Below are 23432 nucleotides of genomic sequence, written 5' to 3' on the forward strand. Positions count from 1 at the left end.
CGCTGCATGTATTTTTATGTTGGTACTTTTTGCTTTTTTTTTCAAGGTGTGTTATTTTCTTTTGTGCTATAATGTATAGCGCAGAATTTATTGCCGCTTGTCTGTTGCAATGCCACGTGAAAAAAGGGGGCAGGACCTCTGTCAAGCTTTCGAGCTTTTAGTCCTGTCTCCTTCTCTAATATAGAGAAAATAAAAGGCTGATTGATTGATTGATTGATTGATTGGATTAGTGGATCAGATTGCTGCCTCCTTGGCTAGCATACCATGCTTGGCTAGCATGGTATGCTAGCCAAGGAGGCAACTGGCTCGCGCTCTGTACTGCGCTGTCACCACTTAGGGAGCGCAGCCAATGCCCGGCGAGTGTGTGTGATGTAGCCATGCGTGGGCCGCGCTCAAGAAGCGCATTTGCCCGTACACTTGGCTTGCCGGGCGACTTATCCGGCAAGCAGGGCATTCGCCTCGTTTAATGTCGTAAGCGTAGAGAGGGAGCCGTCTCAGTGCGCACGCGCGACGTCGGAGAAAGACGGGATGAATATGATGATGATGATGATGTCCTCGGGCTGAATGGCACATACCCACGGCGGGGGATTGGCCAGGGTGGACCGGTGGGCCGCATGGCATCTTTTTTTTTTTGCACATCGCCGCCCTGTGCGTATTCGCGTGCCCAACAAAAACCGTCGCGTTGAATATGACGTGTTACCTGAGCGAAAGAGCTGGGAATTTTTGTTTCTCTTCTTTCAAAGCATGCTACTACAGGCGCCTTTGTACAGGCAACCATTGCGGGATTTTTTTTTTCCTCTTCTTTCAAAGCATGCTACTACAGCCGCCTTTGTACTGGCCACCATCGACTAACTGCGTTCATGTCGCGTAAATTACATCTGTTACTAAACCCACAGCGACCATGCAGAAAGTGCACTTCTGCGACAGTGAAAGGCAGAGAGAAAAATAAGAGAGGAGGGATGTATAAAATTTTATTACAAATGTCATGTCCAGTGCTTTCGAGGTGTTTGTATTGAATTCTCTTGCCCAGGACGTCTATGTCCACAACGGATGGGTGTTGTCAGAGCCGTCACCGAAGCGCCTGAGCGCGCAGTAATGGTTGGCATGTAGCATGGAGGAAAAAAAACTGAGGAGGGAGCGGCCGGAGACAACCTTGACGCCTAGTCTTAACAAGTAAAGATATAGTAAAAAAAAGATAGTGTCCCCCCCCCCCCCCCCCCGTGATCACGCCACGTGATAGCGTGCGGTAAAATCTAGCCCCGCTGCGCGCGCGCATGCGCCGATTAGCGCGGCAGACTGACTGTAGATCAACCTCCTTGCTGTAGACGTCCGCGCCGCGGGTCGCACATACGCGCGCACCAAAACATACCAGAATCAAAACATAAAGGACAGACTCGGAGAGCGAAAAACTGAGGGAGAAAACGGCTTCGTAAACACTCGGCTTGCGAACGCTGGCCGTGTGACGTCACGCTCCCTCCTTAGTTTTTTTTCCTCCATGGCATGTAGCATTGTTTATGCGTGTCCATGGAGAGGATGGTTTCCACACTCGTGAAGCTTAGAGGTGTGTTGCCTCGTTGCTCATGCCGTGTATTTACACAAATGAGACCCGAAAATAACTGACCGTTAAAGTATTTCGGACCAGATACGAAATAAACGGCACCTCGCGCAGCTAAAGAGCATTGCCAGAAATGTTAGCAACATTTTCTTTCTGGTTTCGTTCAAGGGTCTCTAGAGCAGCAGTGAGAGCGCAAGGAAATCACCACAATTTTTTTACTTTTCTGAACTCAGTAGCAGTATCTTGCAACTCGTAGTGCTAGCCGATTGAACTATGCATCGGGCAAACCAAGTTAACGGAGACCTCGCAAGGAAAACTGCGCTGCAGTGTACCACGCGCATCGTCCGTTTCTCCTGTTACGCGATGCGGTATACATGCTTCACAACACGTGAACTGTCAGCCCTCTCGTGCGCGCTGAACGCGCGGCGCTCGCGATTCGCACAGTGTCTGAACCCGGAACTATTTCGTGAGTGGTAGCGGGCGGTCGCTAGGAGGCGGTACCGACGTGAAGTACGAAAAAGTACGCGCTGACAAGCCGGTCGAGCCTGAGCTGCTTCAGTCAAGGCACCTTTACGGCTAGTGACGCACACGCAGTTCACTGGCACGTCAAGAAAGTTGTCGTGCTACCGGTCCACATCACACCACAGAAGCCAAGCTTGAACACGACACGTGCTCAGTGGCACGCTGAATGGAAACGGCGTCCTAGAGCTCGGTCACCATCTTAGGCGGATGGATATGGATGACAGGCAAGACCGCCTTGCCGTCGGGTGCCTTCGTCGCATTTGCCGGCCGCTCGGGCTTTACGACCTCGTGGCCAAAGCGCAGCGCCAGCACCACGCTGACCGCGTTGCCCAGCACGAGCAGAACCACGACGGCCGGGTGGAGGAAGATGCCGGCGAACACGCCGGCTGCCGTGGCCATTATCGACACCGCCGAGCAGCCCAGCAGCACCGCTTTGCGGGGACGCTCGATCGGAACACCCTCGTCGCAGCCGGCCTCCGTCGAATCCATCCTGCGGATCGAGAGGGATGCACAAGGCGCTCAACAAGCCGACCTTGCCTGCCGCTGCTGGACTGCCACAAATACTTCGGAACACCTACAATGTCGCGTAAACTAAGTGGCACGCTGGGTATGACGACTCCCGTTCCGTCTGACGACAAAGCACCAGGGTGACTTCTCAGCTTTGGTTAATACTTTATAATCCACACCTCTGAACTGTGCGAGCTTTGGCATGGACAGCAGATTCTTTTGCAGGCGCAAAAAAAGTGAAAATGCTGGCTTGCGGTCGCATTGCTACAAAATATCTCTACCCCCCCCCCCCCCCCGAGACACACAAACAGACGTCTCTAGGCACTTGGAGAATGCACAACAAACGCACGGTCTTGCATACTTCGACGAATGAGATGCTAAAATCCAAGGCGAATGACGAAAGCAATTCTCGTATAGCATGTACAGCCCCCCTCAAAAGTGTATAGGTTTGCTTCTAAACTGCTCAGCGGGGCCCCCTAGCACGTATAGAAGTCCAATTGAAGCTTGGGAATATTAAGGACGCGAAGCCATTCTTCTTTCGAGAGGTTACGTCGCTGAGGATGCACTACGAGGCAGGCTGCATGCGTCACAAACAAACCCCTTGGGTTGTATACTTTTGACGGGGGGTGTACCTCATGATGTAAGAACACTCCAAAACAAAACGCGGAAAGCCCTCCCGGAATAATAACGCTGTCGTGTCCGGTCGCTGTGTTGAATGCAGCGAAAGACGCACACGGTACTTTAAGACTTCGTTTATTTAAAGCCGATGAGGGTGCGACCAGCGTCGACCGAGGCAGGAGCCGAACTGGCCGCCCGAAGAAAGGAGGGAGCGGAGAAGCGTCCACGGGAGGGAGTGGCTTCCCAAAACAGGAGGAGGATGCGGGGGCGCACCATGGGGGGGCATCTGGCGATAGCGTGCGACGAGGGGCAAGTGGTCGTTAGGAGGAGGATGCGAGTGGTCGTTAGGAGGAGGATGCGGGGGCGCACACACACAAAAGCAATAAGGGGACACAACAAACGCTTATCCCGCTTTCATCAGCTTTGGGGTAACAGACTGCTGAAAACTTTCAAACAGGCTGCTCAATCTACCGTGATTACCCCAGAAATTAACTGCGTCACTTTACATATAAATATCCCTGCGCCTCTGCTATCTAGCGAGTAATGCTATAGTACAATGTGTGACAAAATAATGCGAAAACAACAAAAAAGAATGACGCATACTAACAGAACAAAGACATTAGGTGCACTGCAAAGGCATATTCATACCGGCACTAAGAGCTCACGTAACACGCGACACACATTTGCAAGTGGGCGCGAAAACGAGCTCGCTTAGCGGATGCCTTTTGCCAGCCGCACTTCTTAGCTGCTCATTGGCGTTTCTAGGTTACCTTATCGTGAAGCTCACGGCGGAAGATACGCTGAAGCGTCGACTCTCCTAGAAGACTCTCCTAGAAGCGTCGACTCTCCTATCTAGCGGTGAATTTGGCTTACCTTCGGCGTCGTAATACGCCTAGGTCTGCCTAGGTCGAGCTCTTCCGTGGTCTTCTTCCTCTCTTCTTCGTCGCGCCTTTGTCACGCGCTCGCTAAGCTTTCACTTTTCGCTAGCTTCGAGAGACCAATTTTCTCGTTTTTCGACACCTTGCATTGCAAACAGGCAGTAAAAAAAAATCACCCGTTCAAGCCCACCCGCGTCACATTATACACAGGCGGCACTTTCCACGGAGAGCCCACATATGGGGCTGATGGCCCGGGCCTACCCTCGGGCAGCAGGCGAAAGCGCCACCTTTCGGTTGCGACGCACAGCACTAACGCCGACTGTATCGCCAATTACCCTCCCATTGTCCCCTATGTCCTTACTTCTGCCAAAGGCCCCTCAGGGCGAGGAGCGATATAGCTGAACCTCCCACCCTCTTCTCGAGAGGGCGCAAGTAGGCGCGTTTTTCGCTTTGTCTTCTCCGTCGGCTCACATTCCCAGTTTGCAACAGCCACTGGCGGTATGACCCAGCAGAGGGCAGACTGGCGAAGAACAAGAATATTGCATACTGACGTCCAAGCGAGGCACACGACTGGTACGGCGCCAGGAAGGCAGTAACGGGGAGAACGTGGCGACTCAGCATGCGAGCGTCAAATTGTTCCGCTGGTCACGAAGGCACGAAGGTGCACCTCACGTAGGCGTCAGCCACACAGTTTTTTAACGCCTTTTTAAAGCTATAGAGCTGCGGTCACTCAGCTACCGTGAGAGTGCCGGCGAATGTCAAATACGTATCTACCTTGGATTTCGCTATGAATGTGATAGCTGCGGAATCATGGAACTTTGTTTCGAGTAAAACCTCCAGTGAATGTATGGTTGATTTCAAAAGACCATTCATATCAAAAGTTTACATGTATAAAATGATATACACAGAAATAAAAATGTCAGAGAAAAAATTAATCAGCGCACTGCGATAGTAAAACTTCTCACCTAGCGTTATAAAGTCAGAATCCAACACGAATATTTTGACTGAATGGCTGCAGAACTTTGCGTGTAAGTTAAGACCGTTTCGGAAACAAAACTTAAATTGTCCAGCCAAGCCTTGTCCGCGCTACACAAGATGCACTGATATTACCCGTTTCTATATGGTGTTAGCTGCGCCAGGCGCAATCTATATATAACCTTCGTCCCGTCATCAATTCTACTTTTGCTGCCAAATCCATGCATGCTTTCAGTCAAACCCAAGGCAAGCCAAATGCGAGGTTCATATTTCCCGGCATTACCAAGGCAGCTAAGAGCACTCATAAAAACGCAGACAGTGACGCCTGTCTTCCCTCCAAGCGATTTCCGTCAGAAAGTACATAGCGTCCACGTCTTATACCAGCAGAGTCACCACTCTTGTGACGGGTTTGGGCAACTTTGTTTTCTTCCGTCGGCGAGAGCGCATGCTGCTTGCATGTCAGTTCGTCATAGATATAGCATTATTCGCTGACCGATTCGGATCAAACAAAGCCGATTAAAAACAGAGTTGCTCCAAATCGACGAGTAGAAACCGCCACTATAGTAACCAATAACTATACCGAAGTTCTTGGGGTCTGGAGCTCTCATGGGGCCATAAAATGAAGGTCACGGACATACCTTGTAAGACCCTGGTGGAAGCATCGCTTGGACTCACGTGCTGAAATAATACTCCATAACCCAGCATGTCTTCCAAGCGCCTTAGCACTAGGGAAGGTTATCGAGCGCAGAAGGAAACTGACAGCACAGTGACACTCCGAGGCTGCGAGAAATTTCAACGCACCGCGTTACCCTCCGTCGCAAAAATAATAAAACAAGTGCTTACCGAATGCGTACAGCACCTCTTGAGCGCGAGACTGAATTATTTCGGCAATTTAAATTTAAAGCACTGCAGACGAGAAATTTTTGCTTGCGTGTTTTCGTCTTTCAGATGATGCGTTAGACATTAGAGTGCATGGATCATCGTGTGGTATTCGCCTTCGATCGCTGAATAATTTATAATTGATTTTTTTCTCGACGCCGTTTCAGTTTCATCAACCGAACGATGGCTGTGACGTGTAGTTCACACTTAGGTTACGGCACGAAAAAAGCAACGATGTAACGGCTGATTCGTCGTTTCTTGCCATTCCAGCTCTAGAAGGAGGCTTGTTTAAGTGTTGTTGTGAATTGAAACTACGTATCAGGGTTTATATTTTAGGTTTTTCGTGCCTCAGGTGACCTAAGAGTAAACTACACGTCACAGTCACCGTTCGGTTGATGGAATCGAGACTGAAACAGCGTCAAGAAGAAATTCAATTAAAATTGTTTTGCGGTCGTAGGCGAATACAAATCAAATCAAATCAAATCTTTATTTCCATCGGTGCTACAGATGGAGGGCTACGGAAAAAAAGCTGCCACTTGGCAACTTGACGAGTCCGCAGCCCCATATATAAGGCAGCGTGTAGACAGCACCAGATAATCAAAAAACAATAAACAAATCAAGACACTTCATCAGTGCATAACAAATAAAAAAAGTCCGGAGCTAGGTAAAACAATCATCAGAATAGATGAGATCAGGTTAGTCAATCGGCAAACATGTCTCTAAGTTTAACAGTGGAACAACTAAATAAATCAAAATTCAGTGACTGATAGTAGTTTAACAGAGATGGCAGAGAATAACACAATCGCTCCATACCAGAATTCAAGCGTGGTACAGCAACCTTCCAGTTTTCTCCATGTCTAGTCTGATAACATCTAGGATTTCCTTCTAAATGTGCCAAGGCATCCAGGCTATGAATATTTTTTTTCACTTCATATTTAAACCGAGCACTCAAACAGTAACGGTATAGCTTGTGGGCTGTGATAACATGAGCACTGTGAAAAAATTCTGCAGTGGTTGCATTGTAGCCAGCATTGTACACGTGCCGTAGATACCGTTTTTGCATATGGAATATTTTTTGTGTGTTAGAGAATGTAGTTGTGCCCCACACAAGCTGGCAGTAGTTGACGTGTGAACAGAAAAGATTGGTTTTATGGGGTTTAACGTCCCAAAGCGACTAAGGCTATGAGAGACGCCACAGAAAAGAGAATTATAGACCAATATTTTTGTTTTAGTAGAAAGCATATATCGGAGACGACCAACTACACCGGTTATTCGAGCAAGTTTCACTAATACAAAATTCACATGAGATTCCCAGGACATATTGGCAGTGAATATGACACCAAGACATTTGAAATGGTCAACAATGTCAACAGGATGAGAGTTTAAAACAATATCAGCATGAGGAGGAACAGGTTTACTTTTCGGCCGGAAGACAACTGCTTTTGTTTTATTTTCGTTAATCTTCATGTAATTGGATGAGGACCATTGCTGCAGCTGGACTATGGTGTCGTTACAATCAGTGATGAGTTTATCGATGTGATTACCAGAAAAAAATATGCTAGTATCATCTGCATAGATAATAAATTTGGCGTTCCGGTTAATATTAACAATGTCATTAATATAAAGGTTAAATAGCAAGGGGCCCAATATGCTGCCCTGTGGGACACCACAAAGCAGTGGCAGGACTGGTGATCGCGAGTTGTTTATTTGGACTACTTGACATCGATGGGATAAATATGATTGTAATAACTGTAATCCACACCCTCGTATACCGTAAAAGTTCAACTTCTGCAGCAGAACATCATGATTCACCAAGTCGAATGCCTTGGAAAAATCGATAAATAGGCGACTACTATTGCCTTGCTTTCAAACTGCGTTAAAATATACTCTTTCTGGTGAAGCAGAGCTAATTCAGTAGACATATTCTTCCTAAACCCAAACTGGTGTTTCGTTATTAATTCGCAGTGGTCAGCAAAACTTACAAGCCTACAGTGAATTATTTTTTCAAGAGGCTTAGAAAATATAGGTAAGATAGACACCGGACGGTAATTGCCCAATTCATTTCGGCTTCCCTTTTTAAAAAGCATTACTACTTTTGCAGTTTGCATTTTCACCGGAAATGTCGATGTCGTCAGACATTTATTAAAGATATGCGTTAGAACTGGTGCTATGACATCTGCGACATACTTTACTGGTTTTATTTGAATTTCGTCGATATCCCTACTGGTGCTGTTTTTTAAATTTTTTATTGTTGAAATTACTTCCTGTTCATTCACCGGCTGTAGAAATATTGATTTTTCATTCCGCGTGCTGATATACCGACATGCATTTGAGGAACTGCGTGGAGTACTCATACTTGTAAGAAATTTATTGAAAGCATCAGCCAGTTCCTCCTCATGTAAAACTTTGCCAATAATTGTTAGTTTAGAAATGCAGCTACGTTGGTTATCGCGACGCAGTAGCGTGTTTAATTTGTCCCACAGCAACTCACTCGGCACATTTTTGTCGTCCAAAAAACGCGAGAAGTACTCTTTACGTGCAGTGCCCAGCTTTTTCGTTAGCTGGTTCCGATCATCAGCGTTGCGGGTGTTTAAAAACTGTCTGTAGAGCTTATCTTTTGCTCTCATTTCTTGGTACAGTTCATGTGTAACCCATGGCTTTCGAATTTTTCTATTCTTTTTGCGTCGTTTAACAGGAAAAATGAGCATTGCATCTTTTGAAGGTATCTAAAAAAAAACATTGTAGGCGTTGTTAGCATCATGTATATTCAGAACTTCGCGCCAGTCTATTTGAAGCAGCTCACTTCTAAACGCATTGAGAGCCGTATGAGTTACTGGCTGGTAAAGACTGTCAGCCGACGAACAGTTTAGAGTGCGGGCAACTCGTAAACAAAGTAACTCGGGAAGATGATCACTGATGGAACACGATAGGGCACCAGCTTTTATATCTTGCGATGAAAGGTTTGTTATAAATATGTCTAGCACTGACTCACATTCAGTTGTTATTCTGGTGGGTGCATTAATAACGTTGTCAAACCCATATGAGATGAGAAGGTTGTTAAAATTTGTACTAATAGGAGTGTTAACGCCCATATCAATATTATAATCACCCGCGGCGATCAGCTTACACTTATTCTCTACAACAAATGAACGAAAGCCTTCATAAAAATAAAAAAATGTTGAAATATGACCATTTGGTGGTCGATAACAGACCGAATATATTACCTTATCTGCAATTAAAGTTAACACTTCATAGTCTGGAGTCACTATGCTAAATGAATCAAGCAGTTCACAGTCCATTTGTTCCAAAGTGAGGATTGCAATGCCACCTCCGCGACCACAAGGGCGGTTGACATAGTACGCATTGTAACCCTTCATTCTGAAAACGTCACTCTCAATCGTGCTCCATGTTTCGCTGAACATAATAACAGAAAAGCTAAAAGAAAATTTACTGAAGAATTCTTCTAAAGAAAAAGTTTTGTTGCGGACAGATCTTGCGTTTAGGTGTACACATTTTAGTGTGGAAGACCTAAAATTAGAAACCATAATGTTCAGCTCATCTGCCGAGTAAAAGGTGTGCTCATACATCTTTGCCCTCTTCACTTAAGTATAGCATTCAGTGCATACTTCATTCTAGCTTAAGGCGATCAAGATCCTTGAGGCATTTAATATGAATTGCGTTTGCCCCATCCATCATTCGCACAAGAACCTTTCCATGGGTGTACCATACATATTTGAACTCAGTCTCTTTCGCCCAATTTTTTGTTGCTAGAAGCAGTTCTCGGTTGTGCCTGGTTAGGTTTTCTTGGATGAAGATTTTTGCCTTACTGTCTTTTAGGTTGTTCTTCTTACTCAACCACGATTCCCTGATCGCCTGCCTTGTGAAGCGCACGATTATGCCGGGTGTCTTGTCTTTCTGAGCGGGCAGCCTGTGTGCCGAGACAATGTCTTGTTCGACGAGATGAGGCATGTCGAGCTTATCTGCAACCTCATTCAATATGGTGAGCAAGTTTTCATCTTTCCGAAAAGGAACACCATGAACTTCAAGATTAAGTTGCCTATTTCTAAACTCAAGCTCATTTACTTCTCGTTGAAGCTGAACCTGAGCTGATAGGTTGTTTTCTTCCCTTCCCTCCAGTTCTTGCACCTTCTTTCTGAGCACTTTTATCTCATTGTCTTGCACACCGATTGTCTTCTTCAAATCTTCAAAAATGGCAGACATGTGCGTTACAGATTCCTCTATGGCTTCCACTCGAGTTACGAGGGCTGGTAGGCTTTCAAGCTTCAGATTAATAGATGTAAGGATAGCCCTTATATCTCCATCGGTCTTACTTTCGTCACTGCAGCTACCATGGGACGTCGAACTCCGACAATCTTGGCATCGCCACGCTTTCTTGGCAGCGTCAGATTTTTCCCTGAAAGACTTTACCACGCAATGATCCATGTATGATCCACGCAATGATACCACGCAATGATCCATGTATTCTTATATCTAACGCATCATTTCAAGAAGAAAACACGCCACTAAAGTTAAGTGTCTATAGTCGTTTAAGCTCTTGCCGTGGTATTAGTAAACAGGTGCTTTATGTAAATCAAAGTAAAAAGTAAATCAAAGAAGATGTCCGTGTTGCAGTAATCTGAAGTCGTGCACTCTAAGAATAAACAGGGACCGAAATCACCCAGGGGATCGCCTTTTTCGGGACCGCCTGCTATGCCCCATCCATTCATCCTTTCTGGGATGAACCTCATGCAGTGTGATAAACAGCTCATAGAGAGTTCTTTAGCGGCGCCGCAGTTCATCCTTTGAGGCAGCATCAAAGAGCGTTTTCTCACTCTGTTCGGACAGCCTAACGCTCATTGAAGCAATAACGAAAACGTTGTGTTAAACAATAACGGAGCTTTAATTAAATCTCCACGTTTTATTTTTCTGGAGCAAGAAGAAAAAAGCTTAGGCGCTGGTCCTATAGGTCGCAACCAAGGGCTTCCGCAGAACTTTTTGAAAGAGGGGGGGAGGGGGGGGGGGGGTTAGCGCACATGAAACAAAAATGAGAAACAGCAAATTAGTGCTGGGCTTGGAGAACATACATTGGATTTTATAATTGCACAAAGAATTTAACTTAGTAATAAGCAAAATGCGAAAAGTTAATACAACCTAGGCGTGCTAATCAAGCTTTGTAGTTGTTTTCTGCTAGTGCATAAAAAATATCCGAAATTCCAGGAAGGGGGGGGGGGGGGGGCAACCACTCCTTCCCTTGTCCCCTCCCCTTCCGGACGCCCATGGTCGCAGCTACAAAGCACCTTCGTTTCATATTCCTGCGGTTACTTTCTTGAATGCCTCAAGTTCCAAGCAGAAATGACATGACGCACGACCCTGGGAAGCTATAGTGCGATCACACACGAAAACACCGATTATTCCTGAAACATGCTGGATGGAATAAAAATTCCAATTGAAACAACTTGACCTGTTCGGGTGCGGTGCGAGTTGTTATAGCAACAGCACTGCATCCGGCAGGTAGGAGTATTCTTTTTGTTTTTTCTCTTGAAAACGATATGGTCAACTCTTATACCCACTGTTATCTGCACCTTAGCGTCTCTCTGTCAAACTGCTGTTCCGCGAACAATGTCCAAATATGCAAAATGTTTTTCAGAAGGCCCAATGCGCTTTCAAAACGTCATAAAACTCTTCATCAAAGGAGAACCAAGCAGACGCTCCTTCAGTCCACTATCCTGCGCTGTAGCAGCGGCTCGGTGAGACAATCGTCAGAGACGATGCATAATAGCCTGAGCACGTCGGTCAGCGGAGGATAACTGACAAGAGCGCTCAAAAGTTCTTTTGAGAACTGGATACACATCACGTTAGATGAGTGTCAATGCCAATGGAGGCGCACAAACCATCCTCCGTCACGTTACGCATGAGAACATGGTCCGTAAATGCCAGAACTACGTCAGGGATCCGACGAACACTGTAAAATACCAGTGAGTGAAGCCCTATCAAGCGCGCTTTATCTCGCCAGTTCCCACCTTCCGTTCGTCCGTGCTATTGTTCCTGGGGAGATTATTCGCGCAAGGAAACGGCCTCTTCTCAGATGGTTGAGCGCTTGGTTATTATAACTCACAAGCGGTGGGCCCTGCGCTGACAGTAGGGAAAGATGCAACAAACGGAGTGCTTACCTGGTAAGGGCCGGAGCAGGCAGGCTACTGCTGCGAGCCGTTCTTCTGTGCTGGCGGAACGCCCACGCGTTGCGTACTTTACGGTCGACGGAGGAACGAGATAACCGGCAACCACGACAGGCACTTGCAAGCGACAACGGGCAGGGTTTCCCGGTGAGACCGCAAACAGGATCCTTCTGTGCGGATAGCCAGGTTATCAATTCCCGCGGCCAGACGAGCACAAAGGCCGGCGCTATCAGACCGAGATTTCGGAAGAGCAGCTAAGACAGCGCGATAGGGAATACTTCAGTTAGCGAGTGGAAAAGCTCGACGACATAGAGTTTTCCAACGAACGGTGCAGGTATCTGTGCCTTCGGTCCCTGAATTTACGGTTAGAAGTGTGGTTATGGGAAAGGGGAGTTAATACAAAAACTGGAGGGAAGGGAGGTTCGGCGGGAGTTGTGGAGGAAAGGAAAATAGGAGACCAGAGACGAGGATAGGCGGGCATGTCAGCGCCACCCCTCACACAATCGGGAAGCAACAAATAACACTGCAAACGTTCCTAAGTCTATAGTTTCATACCGACTACGCATCATGTACGCACACGACACGTATTCCCATACACGCGCAAACAGGTGAAATATGGCGATTATGATGAAGTGTATTAAGAAAAAGCTTTCTCTATGGATATCTTAGGAACCCTCTTTGTAGTACCATACAATTTCGTCCCTGTATGCTTAATTATGGCTTTGTTTCTGTTGGCGTGTCGTTGGATTTCCGTACACTTCTCAGGGATCACGCTCCTAACGCGGCGCCAGATCGCTTACTTATCATCACAAACTAGAGTGGCGACCTTATTTTAGCAAGAACTTTACAAGAGCTATAGAAGTTCTTACATTTACTCGCGAGTAGATCACGCGATCTTTAACTTTTAGGGCAAGCTAAGGTACTTTAGATGAAAATTCTTTGAGGTATCGACTTCCATGTCCCGCACTCACTGACTGGTTAGGTGCGCCGACCTGCAGGGCAACTATAGTATACTAATTATTTAACGACAGCTACGCGACCGTATCTTGCTTGTGTCACAATCTGCTGCACGATTGCATTTCTCACTTTCGGGCTATTTAAATCCCAATGATAAGCATAAAGGGCTATTAAGGTCATATTCCAGCATCCAAAAATCCCATGCACAAATGCGCTGTTTCCTACGGTGAACGACACTTTCGTGCACACGCAAGACAAGCTGGCGTGCGCGACGACAGAAAAAGCGGCCGTCGCGCACGCCAGCTAAAGATTTGACCGGCTGTACCTCCCGACGTCTCTTTCACGCGCCAAGACATTCAACTGCTCGTTGATGCCCTCAGAGCGGGTACTGCGCCGGGATTGGACGAACTCATTCCATCACTGGTTGTTGGCCTCTGGAATGCCCACCCACGCTTCTTCCTTTCACTATTTAGCGCCGCACTTCGATTAGGCCACTTTCCGTTCGTGTGGCGCCGGGGGCGAATCATTATTCTCCCCAAGCCCGGCCGTTCTCTTTCCCTGCCCACATCTTATCGGCCTATTGATATGAATTCGGTCCATAATAAATTACTCGAATGCCTCATACACCGTCGTTTTTGCTAATTACTACACTCCAGAGGCTACCTCTATTCCCAGCAGTTTGGATTCACCCGTTTGCGCAGTGCCGTCCACGCACTAGTCCCCCTGCGCACAAACCTTATTGTAACTTCCGAGCGGCACGCACCCGAGTAGTTCTGATTTCAATCGATTTAAAGGGAGCATTCGATAGTATCTGGCTCGTCCTGCACTATTTTCGCTGACACAGTCTTCCATCCAATCTCTACCACCTCCGCCGCACCTTCCTTTTACAAAGGTCGGTTGTCAACAGCGCTCGAACGGGCGAGGAGGTTTCGGCCAGTACTACTATCGGCAGCCCTCAAGGGTCTACCATTTTACCGCTACTTTGTGGAAATATTGGGGGACAGCCTTCCGCCCCACACTCCCAATCCGCGGACGCAGCGTTGCCGCTCGCTAACCGCGGAGGGGTTCGAGCTCGAGGGAACAAAGGGAGGGACGACAAAGCGTGAACATTCTATGCTATTTATTACATCTGAAATTAATACACAGAGCGAGCAGCTAGCTACAGAACATCAACGAGGCATTCCTGGGAAATAGCAGGCTACGTAAGAAGGGCTTCCGACTTACCGGCTGGGGCAGGGGCGGAACTTCGGAGGCATCGGCGGCGAACTTTTGTACGCGCCGACAATGGCGGCCGGGTCTTCCCCCTTTTTTATTAGGAAAGCAATGTCTAACCGCTCGTCGTGCGGTCCGTGGACCCCCCTGCTCGTCCAGGAGCCGCCGCCTCGCCTAACAGATGGTGTGACGTCAGCCTCTCCGTTGCTATGGCGACGCGCAACGTCAGCTTGCTCTCTCCACCGCAGCCAAGAGGAGCCGGTCGTGCCGCGCTCCTCGAGGAGCCTCGCCATGGAAGTCACGTTGCTTACTGCTTCTATTGCTTTCGCAACCCACCAGGTTTAACCAGAGCTAAACCACACCAATTTTTTTACTCTTTCATTGCTCCTCTCAGAAAATGTAAAAAAAAAACACATAAAGAGAGAGGGTGCCCGGCCCAACAACGCTTTGTCAGGCTTGAAGCCAATTCGAGATAAATGAAAAAGAGGTAAATGCTCCAACGAACGCAAAATTGCGCCCCAGCTGTGTGCGCACAACGACATCCATCAGTGAGCCGCCGCGGTGGCTCAGTGGTTACGGCGCTCGGCTGTTGACCCGAAAGACGCAGGTTCGATCCCGGTCGCGGAGGTCGAATTTCGATGGAGGCGAAATTCTAGAGGCCCATGTACTGTGCGATGGCAGAGCACGTTAAAGAAGCCCAGGTGGTCGAAATTTCCGGAGCCCTTCACTACGGCGTCCCCACAGCCTGAGTTGCTTTGGGACGTTAAACCCCCATAAACCATTAGACATCCATTCAATCGCGTCACTCCAAGGCACACGTGTCATGTGACGTCCAGCCCACGCTGCTCGCCGCTCCTGCCGAGGCGGGGACGAGAACGTCACGTGGAACATATGCGTCGCGGAGTGTCGTTCAGTGGTGAAAGTCACTTTGCGCGCCACGCGGCCGCGTGACTTAATTTAACTGCGCGAGAAATGGCCAAAGTTTGTTGAGCCACAGCTCCGAGGGTAATCGCGTTTTCGAAATCCTAAAAACTGACATGGCTGTTACTAATGGTCAGCTACGGATCCTCCGCCTTGTCACGAACACCATGATGTGCCCGGCCTCGCTAAAGCACTTTGACCCTGCCTTCTCCGGGGAGTGCCCGCACTGTGGGGAGAGGTCCTCGGACCTCTACCACATGGTGTGAGCGTGCCCCTCCAACCCTGCTTTTACTCCAAACCCAAACCCCACCCGGGAGGACTGGGAGGCGACCCTACTCGCCTGTTGCGACCTGAAAGCCCAAAAGGCGATGGTCGAACGAGCTATGGCGGCAGCGGAAGCCACTGGGGTCCCGTACTAGGGACTCCACCTAGTGTTTGTGAGGGGAAGGGCACTAAGCCTGACTCCAGAGCAACCTCCATGTAACTCCCTCTTTTCAGAGGAAATAAACGTTTTTACCACCACCACCCGATTGCCTCCAGATGCCCATTTATAGTTAAACAGTTAACTGCTAGAATTTACCTAGCCGGCTTGCTGGTTAGCGTGATTCACTTTTCTGACGTCCGACAACACTGGTATGCTTACGACGCAAACGCCATCTTTTTATCTCAAAAAGCTTATTTTTGACAACCAGCGGCGGGCTTCAAAACACTTGGTACAATAAGGTTCTCGCACAGCTGCCACCCTCGCCGTTGGATCATGTTCCACGTGGCACTTGCGGTATTACTTGTGGCACTTGCGGTGCCACAAGCATTCAGCAGCAGTGGCACCGCAGGACCTACTATCCGTGCCCTAAAAACATCACCTTAATTTACAGGAGCCGTTTGCGTACATCTGCCCCGGATGAGCTACCGCAGAATGACTGGCGATCGGAAACGTGGCTGGGAAACTGGCTGCTAACATCGACGTAGCTCGTGACGTCACCGCCCAACAGCTATAAAAGCAGCTTGCCACCGGGGATCTGCTTCACAAGCATTCAGCAGCAGTGGCACCGCAGGACCTACCATCCGTGCCCTAAAAACATCACCTTAATTTACAGGAGCCGTTTGCGTACATCTGCCCCGGATGAGCTACCGCAGAATGACTGGCGATCGGAAACGTGGCTGGGAAACTGGCTGCTAACATCGACGTAGCTCGTGACGTCACCGCCCAACAGCTATAAAAGCAGCTTGCCACCGGGGATCTGCTTCACAAGCATTCAGCAGCAGTGGCACCGCAGGACCTACTATCCGTGCCCTAAAAACATCACCTTAATTTACAGGTTGGTTTTTTTTTTCCTCCTTTTCCCCTTGAAATGCAACTTTAGCTATTTTTTTTCTGGTAGCCGCTGCTGCTGACTGCTCGGTCTGTCGTGACAAGTGAAAAATGGCTGACACATGTCTTGCATGCAACGAGCAGTTTTCTGAGGATGAAGCGTTTCTGACATGCTCAGAGTGTTGTTATGTGTATCATCTTGGCACATGTTCTGGGGTAAGTGAAGCCACATACAAGAAAAAGGCAGAAACTGCAAAAAAAGCATGGAAATGCCCAACATGCAAAACAGCTAAGGCTCGAAGCAACCATAGTGGCAAGAAAACAAGCGAGGAACCGGAAATGAATCTTGGAAGTGAAATTACAGATGTTCGTCTCGTGCTCACAGAAGTACTTGAGATCAAATCGAAAATCGACGCACTAGGAGAGATAAAGGCCACTGTGGATGGTATTGAGCAGTTTATGCAGGAAATGTCCACAAAATACGACGAAGTTTTGTCGAAAATGAAGCAACAGGATGCAGATATATCTGCCCTCGGAAAGCGAGTGGAAAAACTCGAGGTTCTGGTAGCAGAACAAGAAAACCAGGAATTAAGGCAACAAGTTAACGAACTAGAGCAGTACAGCAGACGCCAAAATTTAGAAATACTTGGGCTGCCCCATCATGAAAATGAAAACCTACTGGAAAAGCTTAATGTCTTGGCCACTGATCTCGAACTTCCGCTGCTTTCCGAGGCAGATGTTGAGGCTGTTCATCGATTGCCCTCACGGTCTATCAAGGAGAGCACTAACAACGCGAGTGCTAGTAGTGACAGTGAGGTCGGGGAGAGTTTTAAGAAGGTTACACCTGTTCTTGTACGCTTCCTATCCCGTTCAACCAGAGACGCATGGCTCGCAAAAAAGGGACAGCTAAAGGAAGCGAAATCTAAAATCTTCTTCAATGAAAACCTGACAGCACAGAACAAGGCGCTCTTTTGGAAAATGAAAAAAACGGCCAAGGAAAAAGAGTATGAGTTTGCCTGGTTGAAGAATGGAAAAATGTTTGTTCGTCGTGGCCCCCGCAGCCGAGTTATCAGGATTAGGACGACTAACGATCTGGATAAGATACGTTGAGTAACAGGCCGTATGCACAGCACGGTAACTGATAGCAGCACCCTTGAAAATGACAGCCTCGTTCGCATATTCTTATCATGATGCTGATTCGTTTAAACATTCCAAGCCTCTACGAGAAAAAAATCAACTTTCCTTATTCCATCTCAATGCGCAAAGCCTTCGGAATAAACAGGATTCTGTAAGAACCCTCCTAAATGCACTAGACCATAAATTTGAATTTTTAGCTTTCACTGAAACTTGGTTTACCAATGATTATGATGTCATACAATTTCCAGGATACAAATGCGCATCAGTTTCACGGAGTAATAAGAGAGGGGGAGGTGTGGCCATTTATGTAATGAACCACCTAAACTATGTCACCATTGAAGATTTCTGTGTCATAGATCAGCACTTTGAGTGTGTCATGTTAAAATGTGTTGGTACCATATTTGCCGTTATATACAGGCCGCCTTCTGGATCACAGGCAATGTTTTTAGTATTTCTTGAAAATATGTTAGAACAGTGCATGCAGTTTAAGTCGCCTGTAGTTATTTGTGGTGATTTCAATATCGATCTCTTATTGCCTGAATCTAATCAGCAAAGGATGCTTGATATTTTTTTCTCGTTTGGTTGTGAAAATGTGATACATATGCCAACTAGAGTGACTGATATGTGCCGTACTTTACTAGATGTGTGCTTCACAAGCTACAAAAAGGATGATGTGCAAGCAGGTGTACTGATAGCTGATGTTAGTGACCATTTGCCGATTTTCCTGTCATTTAAACCATACTTTACAACACAGAGTCATTCCAAAATCAGTGCACCGATTACATATAGAATCATTAATGAAGCAAAGACCACAATATTTAGAAACTTAGTAGCAGAAACAAGTTGGGCAGAGGTTTTTCAACTATCTGACCCCGTTACAGCATATGACGTCTTTATTAAAAAAGTTACCGAGCTTTATAATCAAGCCTTTCCTACAGTACAATTCAAAAAGTGCAAAAAAGCCAGAAAACCATGGATAAATGCTGAACTTCTGAAAAGAATTAGAAATCGTGACAGACTATTTGCCTCTTTTATCAGAACGAAAAATATAGACAGTTTGATTGAGTATAAACGAATTCGTAACAAGTTAAGCTCTGATATTAAAAAAGCCAGGACCAGTTATTACGAACATAAGTTTACTGATATCTGCAACAACCCTAAACAGGTATGGAATACCGTAAACAAGCTAATGTCCAAAAATGAAAGAGACGGCATCTCTGAACTTGTTATAAATGGTGTGCCTTACACAGGGGCGTCGCTTGCTGACAAACTTAATGAGCATTTTCTCATATCAGGGGCTTCAAGTAAATCTCAGGCAAGTAACTGTGATTTTACATCGTATCTCACATCCAACATCGAAAGCTCAATGTTCATGTTTCCAACTACAGAATTGGAAATCTGCACAGTAATCAAAAACTTAAAAAGTAGCAGTGCATGTGGTGCTGATGATATTAAAGTTCAACCTATAAAATCCGTTAGTCACATGATTAGTGAGCCACTTACGCATATATGCAACCTTATTTTGAGTAGCGGAATATTTCCAGACAAACTAAAAATTGCAAAAGTCTCCGTCATACACAAGGGAGGCGATAGAAATGATATAAATAACTATAGGCCAATTTCGGTACTACCAGTCCTCTCGAAAGTAATTGAACAGGTTATAAACATCAGACTACTAAACTTCTGCAAGCGAAACGATATCATCGCAGAACAGCAATATGGATTTCAGAAAGAGAAATCTACTGAAATGGCGCTAATAAAAATTAAGGATAAGATAATAGACAATTTTGAGCAGAAAATATATACAATAGGTGTTTTTCTTGACTTTAGGAAAGCATTCGATTCTATCAAGCACCCGATATTGTTATACAAGTTATATAAATATGGCATTAGAGGAACGGCTCTCACATTAATAAAGAATTACCTCTCAAATCGTCAACAGTACACGAACATTCCGAATGCAAAGTCCAGCTTAGGTCTGATACATTATGGAGTTCCGCAAGGATCAATCCTTGGGCCGCTGTTATTTCTTCTTTATATAAATGATGTAATTAACGTGCCCTCTACACCAGAAATAGTACTGTACGCTGACGATACCAATGTATTATTCTGCGGACAAGATCTGGAAGCCCTCCAAGTAGAAACCAATATATGGCTGCAAAACTTATCCACATGGCTCCGCACTAACGAACTGCAGTTAAACACTAAAAAAACTAAGTACATTATATTCCGCGCACGTAACAAGTGCATTAAACAAGAAATACTGATTCAATTTTGTGATGAATCTATTGAACGTGCAATATCTCATAAATTTCTTGGCGTCCTATTTCACGAACATCTCGACTGGTCCCCTCACATTGAAAAAGTTCGCACAGGTATCTCTAGGTCCATTGGTATCATGTATAAATTAAAGGACCTTTTGCCTATGTGGCTAAAGAAACAACTATACTACACACTGGTACATTCGCGTTTCCACTATTGTCTTCTTGTTTGGGGCACAGCACCTAAAACAAGCATAGAAAACATATACTTATTACAAAAGAAATTTCTGCGACTAATGGATAATGCACCATACCTTAGCCACACTGCCCCATTGTTTAGGAAACACCAATTGCTTACACTGTGGAATGTTATAAACAAAAAGATAGCGTTAGCCACTTACCAACAAATGCATTCTGATCCTGCCGCCTTTTGTCATAAGTATCTCACGAAACCACACAGCTACAACATACGGCACATAAGTTATAATAAGGAAAAAATACGTACTAACTACGGCGCCCAGAAACTTAGCTACAGAATTTCCAGTTTTTTAAACGATCACCATCCTGCTGTAAACATTATTCAAGAAAGCAAATCATTGAAAGCTTTCAAAAATTGCATCACCATGTATCTGTTGTCACTCCAGGCATAACCACTTCTTTTTTTCTTTTTTATTCTGTTGTCTCTCATAGTACTTCTCCAACTGTAGATAAATGTTTAAGATGAAATTACTTCAGTTCACTGTTAACCAATACTTTCTGTATTTTCATTTCGTTTTTATGTCTATTTTACTCGCTGAATGTCTTGTGCTCTCGAATGGGAGCAAGAAGGGCGTGGACTCTTTGTCAGGCATCCTTTTGCCTTTTAGTCTGCGCCCTAGGCAACTGTACCATTGAGTTGTCTAAATAAACACTTTGACTTTGACTTTGACTTTCTACGGACGCCACTACAGTCGATGGTGGCGCGGGTGATACTCTCAAGGTTAGGCTCTACGCGAAAAATACACTCAGAAGAGGTTGGGCAGCCGCCGCCGACCACTGTACGCGATATGTACGTGGAGCTCGTGGGTTCGAATCCCACCGACGGCATATTGAGTTGAGTTGAAAGTCCTCTGTTGGGTAAGGAAGGCGCATGGCCATGGAAGGGGGTAACAAGAAGTAGACAGAGTCTGCAGCTTTCACTATCTTCAGTCACTTCACATTGCTCCGATCAGGCCACTAAGTGAGCCATATCTTGCAGACACCATTTGGACATCAGGATCAGTTGCCAGAAGGGAGCGGTAGTTCATAACTTCATATGGTAGGGTCGGATCTCGGAACGCCCGGTGGCGAAGCCAGGGCGCTCCCATAGGAGGTGGGATATGCCACCGCGCGTTAGCATCGTGCAGTGATGGAACGTAATCATTTCCTCTGTGTAGCGACGCCAGCGAACACCACCCGCCCATGCAAGGTCACGTAAGTATGAGGCAAGGGGGTGGGGATATAAGCGTGGGCATCCTACCTGCCGAAGCAGCTGCGGCATGTGCTACCGCACTGCTCCCCGACTCGTCCGTGGGACCTGGAGTCCATTCAATGACGATGGTTTTGGTTGCGCGTTCATAGCGATGAATTGCCGCGGCAGCTGCGACTGCCGAACCAAGAGTAGCAGTCTCGTTGCAGGCTTCATGGAAATCGGTGAGGATAAAATAGATTCAGTACCTGTACAAGGCACCCCCGACAAGGCTCCCCAGATCGCGAGTTCGCATGAAAAGGTGTACCCTGAGGTAGGTGGCAGGCATAAGCGCCTGAGAAAGAAGAGTTTTCACAAACCCAGACCATAGAGGCAAAGTCGTTTGCGATTGCAGCGTCAGTATATATGTGTCATTTGTATCAGGGAGTCGCTGTTCTCGGTGACGGGCAGCGCGGAGTTCCCGAGGCGTGTCAAAGTCAAGGTATATAGGTCAGCGATGGAGGCGTGTGACCACTGACGTCTCCCAAGGAGGTGTCGTCGTTGCGCTCTTGATCCCAGGCCACTATAGACGCCGCCCTTGGAGAGTGTTTTCTTGCCTTATTTGATGACGACGGCATATAGTTTTAACTTCTTGTACCTTCTAATCAGCTATCTTTCAAGTAAAAAATGATTACACTACTAATATTCCATTAACCTCACAAATAAAAGAACACATTCCCCTATTATATCCTTGGTTCAGTCTGTTGGCTTCCTCAATGTTTTGCACCGTTGTGGCAACCCTTTGCAGCGCCGTCATTTTGAACAGTGGTTTGAAAGATTATCCTTGTACCTCTAAGCACCTAATCGTAAAAAATTAGCTAGAGTACGTGCTGGCTTTAAATTTTAGTTTCATGGTAATAAGTGCCATGTGAAAAGATCGATATTGCGGGATTAATAGGTCCTGCATTTGGTCAGCAGAGTAACGGCTGGCAAACAAGAGATGCAACAACAGCGGCTGCCAACACGGTTAGCAAAAGTGCGGAGTGCGCGCGCACGGAATTTAGTGCAATCACCGCTTTCATTCCTAAGGGCGCGTTCACACTTGTCCACAAATCCGGCGGCTCGCCGGAAAAACTGGGCCTCATCTGTTGACGCCCGGGCGAGGCGGAACCGCTGCGCCGCTGCTGTTTCTCGCTTTTCCACACACTTCTCGGCCACCACGTTACCGCTCGCGGAGTCCACAGATATGACTAGAAGAGAGGATAAATCAACTATGTATAGGAGGTATTCACATGACGTCATCCGCAAGGGGCGCTAGCGGCCGGCGCGGCATTCGCCATGTTGGTGGTCGCGCGCGCGGCCGCCGCAGCCAGCCGCAGCGTTTGAATAGCTGGTGATGGGTGAAATGTGAGTGTATTTCGCGTCTCGCCGCACGTAATTTCTGTCCGACCCGTGCCGCCGCGTGACTGAGTGAATATTCCGTGAACTGTGCGAAGCAGAAAAGAGCGGGCACGCTCAGAAGGTTCTACTTTGTCAAAAAGGTCGACCCCCGTAGGAATGCGGAGGCACCGACATGGTGTGCGACGTATACAAGACTGTTGCCGCGCGTTGAATTCACCGGTATCGAGGCCCACCTTGTGCACGGCTTAAGTTTGCTGGCAGGCCAAGGAATTAAAGGATATAAACCTATGAGAGGGTGCAATTACTTGACAAGCGGGTGAGTCCAAGAGTCATGCTGTGGGTGCCGAGCGACGTCCGCGGTGTCGACGGCCGAAGTGCCGTTTTTGAAGAGGTGAGTAATTCGAAGGGTCTGTTCACTTAGCTGTAGCTTAACTTGTCATCTCTACCTGCTGAAAGTGACGTGTTTCAACTGAATCTAGCGGAATGGCTGCACACTGCGTTGCTGCGAAAACGGTCTTGTGCATACGAAGCAGCGCTACGTAGCTACAATCAAAACTGCAAAACATTCTCGCTGTGTCTGCCGTTCGTGCTGCTAGCTGCTGCTATTTGTTTGGCCTATTTTTTGGCCTATGCTGCTATTTGTTTTGCTGCTATTTGTTTGGCCGTTCTGTCGGGTAAATAAGGCAGCTATGACG

The 23432-nt window shown here is 46.8% G+C and overlaps 2 protein-coding genes across 2 annotated transcripts; one reads left to right on the forward strand and one right to left on the reverse strand.

The window, feature by feature from the left end:
• Positions 1–1756: 1756 nt before the first annotated feature.
• Positions 1757–12278, reverse strand: LOC149350038 (uncharacterized). The gene is made up of 2 exons (XM_089579058.1): positions 12105–12278; positions 1757–2567 (listed from the first exon to the last, which is right to left on the reverse strand). Exon 2 carries the CDS (start codon positions 2564–2566, stop codon positions 2258–2260), a length of 309 nt encoding a protein of 102 aa, XP_089435184.1. The 5' UTR covers position 2567; positions 12105–12278; the 3' UTR covers positions 1757–2257.
• Positions 12279–15924: 3646 nt separating this feature from the next.
• On the forward strand, positions 15925–20970 carry LOC149350039 (uncharacterized). Its single transcript, XM_089579060.1, has one exon. The coding sequence runs from the start codon at positions 16624–16626 to the stop codon at positions 17620–17622; it is 999 nt and encodes a 332-aa protein (XP_089435186.1). The 5' UTR covers positions 15925–16623; the 3' UTR covers positions 17623–20970.
• Positions 20971–23432: the final 2462 nt, after the last annotated feature.

The sequence above is a fragment of the Amblyomma mixtum genome, chromosome 3, assembly GCF_055824585.1.
Source record: "Amblyomma mixtum isolate Tamu chromosome 3, ASM5582458v1, whole genome shotgun sequence".
NCBI classification, from domain to species: Eukaryota; Metazoa; Arthropoda; class Arachnida; order Ixodida; family Ixodidae; genus Amblyomma; species Amblyomma mixtum.

Excerpts from the sequence above, each read along its gene's own strand:
- LOC149350038 (XM_089579058.1), bottom strand. The coding sequence starts at position 2,566 with ATGGATTCGACGGAGGCCGGCTGCGACGAGGGTGTTCCGATCGAGCGT.
- LOC149350039 (XM_089579060.1), top strand. The coding sequence starts at position 16,624 with ATGGCTGACACATGTCTTGCATGCAACGAGCAGTTTTCTGAGGATGAA.